Source organism: Cervus canadensis, chromosome 32 (assembly GCF_019320065.1).
Source record: "Cervus canadensis isolate Bull #8, Minnesota chromosome 32, ASM1932006v1, whole genome shotgun sequence".
NCBI classification, from domain to species: Eukaryota; Metazoa; Chordata; class Mammalia; order Artiodactyla; family Cervidae; genus Cervus; species Cervus canadensis.
The window spans coordinates 36,337,125-36,344,721 of NC_057417.1; the positions used below are offsets into that span (position 1 = coordinate 36,337,125).

Genomic DNA, 7,597 nt, shown 5'->3' on the forward strand with positions numbered 1-7,597 from the left:
GACTAGCCTGCCAGGTTCCTCTGTCCATGGGATTCTCCAGGTAAGAATGCTGGAGCAAGTTACCATTTCCTTCTCCAGAGGATCTTCCCAACCCAGCGATCAAACCCACCTTGCTTCTGTCTCCTGCATTGGCAAGTGGGTCCTTTACCACTAGCGCCACCTGGCAAAACCATATAGTATGATTCCATTTTTGTGAAACACCCATAGAAAGAGGAGGCAGTGAGTTGTCACCAGGGACTAGGGGAGGGGGAAATGGGTAATGACTGCTCATGAGTGTGGAGTTTTAAGCAGGGAATGAAAATGTTCTGGAACTAGCGGAAATACTTGCATGACTCTTGAGTATGTGAAAAAGCACTGAATTGTGAATTTCGAAGGGGTGACTTGTATGGGGTGTGATTATCTTCTAATAAAGCTGGTAGTATTAGAAAAGCAAAGAGGAACTTTCCTGACAGTCCAGTGGTTAGGACCCCACAGTTTCACTCCCAAGGCCATGGGTTCAATCCCCGGTGGGGAACTAAGAGCTCCTAGGTGGTGTGGTGCAACCAGAAATTTTAAAAAGCAAAGGAATGGAGTACAAGTTGCAGTCCTGGTAGGGGGTCAAGGTGGCCTCACTGAGAAGGTGACTTTGGAACAAAGACTTGGAGGAGTGAGAAGAGCCCTCCTCCCCAGACAGAAGGAACCTGGAATGAAACCGGTTTTTCTTTTTTTTAAACGACTAGTTATTTTTTTTATAATTTGTTAATTAATTTATTTGGCTGTGTCGGGTCTTAGTTGCTGCACGTGGGATCTTTGTTGTCATGAGGGCTCAGTTGTTGCCTGGGCCTAGTTGCCCCTGTGGCATGTGGGGTCTTAGGTCCGGGACTGGGGATCGAACCCCTGTCCACTGCGCTGCAAGGTGGATTCTTAACCATTGGACCACCAGGGATGTCCCTTTTTTTAAGTTTTCTTGTCTTCTTAAATATTGGTGAGAATTTAGCATCTTACTCCTTATTACGTTTGTGAAATGTATGGTTATTTCATGTCTTTAAGTCCCAAATATTTTGGCAAAATGAAGGGAAGAAGTAGCTCCTCGCCCCGGATAGAACAGGTGTTATTCTTTGTTCCTAGCACCCCAGGGTAGTCACGGGCGGGGTCTACGTTGTCCTAAACCTCCGGAGGTTCCCCAGCGCGGGAGGCGGACGCAGACCCCGCCCAAAAACCCGCCCACAGACCTTAGGTTTCCGCCCACGCCCCGCCCTTTGGAGCAACGCGCATGTCCGGCGCATGCGCTCTTCGCAGACTCCCTTAACCTTTGACCCGCCGGCCGCCCTTGAGCCGGGGCCGCGGGGCCAGGAAGTCAGACCCCCGGGCCCGCGAAGCTGAGTCGCCGCCATGGTGAGACCCCCCGAGGAGGGGAGGAAAGGCCGGGAGCGGGGCCGGGCCGAGCAGCTCTGGTCGGGCTGCGGGCGCCGCTCGCCCCGCTCTGTGCCCGGCGGGAAGCCGAGACTAGGCGGGGGTCGCCGCCGGGCCTTCTGCGGTGGGCACTGGCGACCTCGGGGCTCAGGGAGAGCCTTCTGGCTGGAGGGCGGGGCGGGCCGGGGAATACCGAGCAGATGCGGTCGCCGCGTGCGCCAGCCATGTGCGGGGGGTCCTTGCTCGATCCCCGAGCTAGTTGATGGTGTCGCCCCATTATCGTTCCCATTTGAAAGCTGGTTAATCGGGCTCCGGGACTTCTCAGGAGCAAGTGGCAGAAGTGGGACTTGACCCTGCGACACCGATAATTGAGCGTATCTGGGGTACCGTTGGCATCCCAGCCAGCCCACAGATGTGGGCCACCCTGGCTGAGTCAGGCCACCTGGGGACCTTTACCAGTGCAGAGTCCTGAGGTCTGTCCCCTGATAGAGGATTGTTCCCCAAGTTATTGAGGCACTGGGTTTGAGGAACCACTTCTTAACTGATCGTGATAACGTGAGAGCTTTCAAGTGCCAGGCCCCGAGTTGATGCTTAGGTAGATTCACATTTAATGCTTAAGCAGATGCCCTCATTGTCCCCATCTTACAGGTAAACAACCTGGAGCTCAGAGAGTCTGACTTCTCCAGAGTGTCTCATCCTGGTTTTACCTGAGACTACACACGTAGGGGCACATTGTTCTTACCTTGTCATAGTCACTGCCTTTTCCTGAGGACCACTCCCCCCTACCCCCCAGCTGGGTCCCTCACAGATGTTCCTGCGTGTGACTCAGTCAGCCTTGAGGGACCGAGTAAAATGTGGCCCCCAAGGAGTTTGTACCTTAAAGGAGAAAGTCAACGAATTCATAAAACAGGACAATATATTAATGGAAAAAGAAAGATAGTACAGGATGGGTTGGTAGAAATGGGGGGAGCCTGGGAAGGTTTCACTCCAGGAAATGGAGGTGATGTGAGCTTTGTTTTTATTTTTGGTGGTGGCACGTGGGATCTTAGTTCCCTGACCAGGGATCGAACCTGTAACCCCCTGCATTGGAAACGTGGTGTCTTAACCACTGTACAGCCAGCTGTGTCGAAGCTAAATCTTGAAGGATGTTGGGGTTTGACAATATTAGCATAGAAAGGAGGGTATTCAGTGGGTTAGTAGGTATGGCGTTTGTTGGGGGCGAGATAATGAAAATGCTGTGTGCAGCTCATTGAAGATCCTAAAAAGTGCTGAATTGTGCACTTGAGAAGAGTGCCCCGAGGTGTATGAATTCAGAGCTACAGAGACTTTGGAGTAAAGAAGTAGGGGAACTGATCTTGGAGTCAGGGAGTAAAGGGTGTGGCTGTAGTGCGTGGGGTGGAGAGTGGTGAGGGAACATAAAACCAGAAAAGTCCTCTGTAACCAGAGCTGGGGGTGGACTGTATTGGCTGCAGTAGCAGCAGAAGTGGGGAGTTGCGTGTGTGTGTGTGTGTGTGTGTGTGTGTGTCTGTTGTGGGAAGGCCGGAGCCCTCCTTCAGCAGAAGGAGTGGGAGGCATTGGGAAGCCCTGTCGAGTGTCGCATTCATTCAGATATGTATTGGGCACCCACTGGTGCCCACCACAGCCCAGACCCTGGATGTGTCCTGGCAGATGTGATGGTCCTGGCCCTGAGCTCCTCCTGCCTGGTTGTGATGCCTGCAGCTGTTTGCAGGTGCCCTGGGCGAAGAGAGCCTCCTTTCTATCCCAGTGTGTCCTTGATAAGAGGGTGGGTCCATGCTGGCTCGGCTCACCAGCCCAAGGAGCTGTGTCGTGAAGGGAGCTTTGCACGTCAGTCTGTCCGGAGCCGGGCTCCCTTCTTGACGCACTTGACGTGGGACAAAGCGCGTCCCCGAGCGCCCCCCAGGCCCCCACGCCGCCTGCAGGCCTTCACCAGCTGCAGGGCTCCGGTCCCCAGACGGGGCAGCGAGGGCGTGTGGTGGTGCAGGAGGGGAGGTCCGAGGCCTGATGGGAGCTCCTGGCCAAGGGAATCCTTGGAACCACTGGCAGGCCTGTCGGCCTCTCTGTCCCTCAGGCAGGACCAGCTGTCCACCTCAGAGCCTCCTGCCCTACGTGGGAGAGGCTTCAGGCAAGCCGGGCTGGGGAGGAAGCCAGGTGAGACTCTCCCACCGGAAGCGCATCCTTGTTGGCCTTTTCACCTCAGCACCTGCAGCCCTGCCCTCCCTCTGACCACTGGCGAGTCTTCAGAGAGCTTTGCCTTTTGGTGTGAAATACGGGGCTTGTGAAATCCAAACTCCCTTCTCATTTGGCCCGGAACCACACCCACCTCACCCAGCAAAGGAGAGGTGGCCCAGCAAGGCCAGTTCCGGAGTCTGGGTTCCGCTGGAATCTGACAAGCCCGTCTTTGGCCTCTGAGTTGGGTCCTGATCCTTGCTGTGTTGTTCAGTCGCCCTCCCCGCCAGCCCTGCGTGAGGTGGGCAGCCTGGGGACAGCACAGCTGAGGGCACGGGCCGTGGGTTTTCTGCCCGTCTTCCTCCCGGGTGCCAGCTGTGTGTCCTCAGGTTGGTCACTAAACCCCTCTGTGCTTCGGTGTCTCGTGCTGTCGGGATCAGACGGCACAATAGGAGAGTGTGGCCGTCAAAACACTTGGCACCCTGGCTAAGTTCTTGCTGGACACACTTGGAGGCACCACGTGATCCGTGGTGACCCGCAGCAAGCCCTCGCCAGTGTCCTCCATGTGCCCACGTGTGTGCCGTTTCACACACACGTGCTGTCTGTCTGGTATCCCTGGTCACAGTAAGGTCTGCATGTTTCCTGTCTCAGCCACCTTCCTCGTCTTGCCCCTTACTGTTTCACAAGTCCGCCAGGCTCTTGGCTGCTCCCAGGCGTCCCCTGCACTCCCCTAGTGTGGGCTCTCCCTGGTCCCTCTGCCTGGAAAGCCCCTGTGTTACCATCGTGATCCTACCTGCCCGGGAGAAGTGCCCTCACCCTCCAGAGTCCCCACGTCCTTCCTGAGGGCTCCCTCCCTCCGTTGACCGTGCACACCTCTGGTCCTGCTTGATGCCCCACTCGCCTCCGTGGGGCACTGGACCACGTGGTCTCAGAGTGGAAGCCCCCCACTCTGCATGGCAGTGGGGGGATTCCCGCAGGGCTGGGTCCTGTGTGTTTGACGCCCTGGTGCTGACTCTCAGGCGGGGTTTGAGTGAAGCAGTGAGCCGGTGGAGGAACGGAGGCCAGGCCTGCTCTCCTTCTCCACTTGGTCCCTGCTGTGTTTGTCCACATGCCCACCCCGTGGGCTCTCCTTCTCGAGGGCGGAGGGCATTTTGCTCTCTTGTTGTGTCGGATGGAATGGACTTGAATAATGTGGGGAGAATCAGAATGGCCTTGCATCTCACCACCAGCAGGTGAAGGCTGGACCCGCCAAGCTCGGATGCAGCGGCCGAGCTGGCAGTGAGTCCAGGACTGACCCCAAGTTCTGGCTCTCTGGCTACGTTGCCTTGGCTCCTGTCCGCCTTGTCCGAAGGCTGAGGGAGAGGCCTGTCTCCCTCTGGGGGACTCTTTCGGGTCCCTGCCCCCAAAAACTCGAGACTGCTATCCTGTGAGCGTCCGATGCCTCCCAGAGCAGAAGCTTATATCAGGTGCTGGGAGGAAGTGGCCTGTGGCTGCCGCTCTAGGGTCCCTCACCTCTGCTCTCCAGCAGCCTTGGCACTCACCCAGCACCTCCAGGACTCATCTTGGGGGCCCTGAGAACGCAGTCTGCTGACAGGTGCCTCCTTTGCCTACAGGCCAAGTACCTGGCCCAGATCATTGTGATGGGTGCGCAGGTGGTGGGCAGGGCCTTTGCCCGGGCCCTGCGGCAGGAGTTTGCAGGTAAGCTTGGGTTCCTGTCTCCCTGGGCTGGGAGATGCTGCTTGGGTCTGATTTTCCCTGTAGCTGTGGGCCCCTCCCTCACGCTGGGCCACCTGTGAATGCAGGGACCCTCTGTGGGCTGTGTTCTGGCAGCTTGGGTAGCCTGGGACACTTACTGTTGGGGGCAGTGCTTGACCTTGGGACATTCCCAGAGAAGGGAGACCTGATGGACACAAGCATCCAGCCAGGAGTGGGCACGCTGGCCCTCCTGCCCGCCTGTTTTTGCAAATAAAGTTTTATTGGAACAGTCAGCCACAGTCCAGTAATTGCAGCACAGACTAATTGACCTGCAGAATCTAAAATATATTCTCTGACCCTTTAAGCAAAAGTGTACTGGCTCCTGAATCGAGAGGTCACCCGAGACGGCCTGCGTCAGTGGCCTCGGTGACCACGGGGCCGCTGGGTCTCAGCTGTGCTGCCACCCCTGCTTGCAGCCTCACTCTGCTCCCCTAGCAGCCTAAGCTCCCCGACTTGCTGCGTGCCCAGGGTGAGAGGGTGGGGAAGATGAGGGACAGGGTCATCTCCTGGTCTAGGCTGGAGACCTGACGCCAGGTTTGACCAGCCCCTGCCCCGTCCTCCAGTGGGGAAAACCTGTCTTCATTTGCCTACCCCACCCCCACCCCCAAAAATGCACTCCTGGAGAAGAGATGCCCCCCGGCCCTGCCCGTCTCTTCCCGCACCCCCCGACAGGGATGAGCTGCTCCCCGGGAAGGCCTGGGGCAGCCCTGGGCCGCTGGGAGCCAGGTGCTCACCCGCCTATCCACACAGCCAGCCGAGCAGCGGCAGACGCCCGGGGACGCGCCGGACACCAGTCTGCAGCCGCCTCCAACCTCTCAGGCCTCAGCCTCCAGGAAGCACAGCAGATTCTCAATGTCTCCAAGCTGAGCCCCGAGGAGATCCAGAAGGTGAGGCCCCCCGGCCGGCTCGGAGATAAGCCAACCACAGTGGGGAGAGGGTGGCAGGCTGCCAGCTGGTGGGGAAGGGAAGGGGGCAGGAGTGGGGCCCTGGCTGCGGCCGGCTGGGATTCGAGGCCAGCGTCATTTGTCGCTGTGCGGGCCGCAGAGGCGGAGGCATGGCCCTGTCTCACGGGCGCCTGTCCGCTTCTCTGCCCCTTAGCGGCTCCCAGGGTTGCAGCGCGCTGAGGGGCGAGCCCTTTCGCTTTCCTTCTTTGTCATCTCCTAGCTTCCCCCGCTTCTGTAACCAGGGACTCAACCGTCTCCCCTCCTCTGCAGAACTACGAACACCTATTCAAGGTGAACGATAAATCCGTGGGTGGCTCCTTCTATCTGCAGTCAAAGGTGAGCACAGGGGGAGGGCAGACCGGGGCCTCATCTCACCGGGTGTCCCTCACTTCTGGGCAGTTCAGAGCCTGGCAGGAGAAGGGTGCCCGGGGCTCGGGGGGCCCCCTGACTGCCAGTCCCTTGGGGCTGCCAGTGGGGCTGTGTTGACCTCGGCCCTGTGTCACCCTGGACGGTGGCCCCCCAGCAGCCATGGCCTCAAAGGGCCAGGCTGACCTGCCCACGGCCCTCCAGGAATCCGGAGCAGGACCTGGGGAGGCAGGGGGCGCCCAGCCTAACTGTTCGTGACCCCCTCCCCAGGTGGTCCGAGCAAAGGAGCGTCTTGAGGAGGAACTCAGAATCCAGGCCCAGGAGGACAGGGAGAGACAGCAGCCGCCCAAAACGTGACCACTTGTCTCCACCCGCCGACCCGCCCGCCTCTAATTTATAGCTCAGTAATAAATGTCTTTTCCTCATTTCTTGAGTATGCATGTCCAGATTCCAGAGGCAGGCCACTCTTCCTGCCAGCTGTGGGGCTGTGCAGGGAGGGGAGGCAGTGGTGTTCGCCCGCCCACGGTCTGGCCTCTGACACCCAGCGGGGCCGGGGCAGGCGAGGATTGCTGGTCACGTACCGGACGGAGGGGCCACTCCCATGCCGCCCTCAGGTCAGCCCCGCCCGCCCTGCAGTGAACCGGCCCCGGCTCTGCCACAGGCCTCCCTTTCCTGAGCTGGGTTGGGTGGTAGCCCCTCAGTAACCTGGGGGGTCAGCGCCGGGGTGCAGCCGAGGAAGAGGAGCCTTTGCCAGCCTGATGGCCCCGAGGAGGCCAGGGAGCCAGGCCCCTCCTAGAGCCAAGGTGCTCATAGTGGGTACGGCTGAACCCACGATGTGTGGTCCAGAACCTGCCGTCTCAGCACCGCGCATCCCATCCTGTTGAGCTCCCAGCAGCAGATGGAGAGCCTGTGGCACCCACAAGGTTGGGAGGAAGCCCCAGAACAGGGCCTCG

General features: G+C 58.8%; 1 protein-coding gene across 1 annotated transcript; it reads left to right on the plus strand.

Moving 5' to 3' along the window:
• Nucleotides 1-1,223: 1,223 nt before the first annotated feature.
• Nucleotides 1,224-7,069, plus strand: PAM16 (presequence translocase associated motor 16). Its single transcript, XM_043456165.1, has 5 exons — nucleotides 1,224-1,374; nucleotides 5,193-5,277; nucleotides 6,085-6,221; nucleotides 6,549-6,614; nucleotides 6,915-7,069. The coding sequence occupies exons 1-5, from the start codon at nucleotides 1,372-1,374 to the stop codon at nucleotides 6,999-7,001; spliced, it is 378 nt and encodes a 125-aa protein (XP_043312100.1). The 5' UTR covers nucleotides 1,224-1,371; the 3' UTR covers nucleotides 7,002-7,069.
• Nucleotides 7,070-7,597: the final 528 nt, after the last annotated feature.

Excerpts from the sequence above, each read along its gene's own strand:
- PAM16 (XM_043456165.1), top strand. Across the intron at positions 5,278-6,084 it reads CCTGCGGCAGGAGTTTGCAG|CCAGCCGAGCAGCGGCAGAC; the intron begins GTAAGCTTGGGT and ends CTATCCACACAG. Across the intron at positions 6,222-6,548 it reads GCCCCGAGGAGATCCAGAAG|AACTACGAACACCTATTCAA; the intron begins GTGAGGCCCCCC and ends CCTCCTCTGCAG.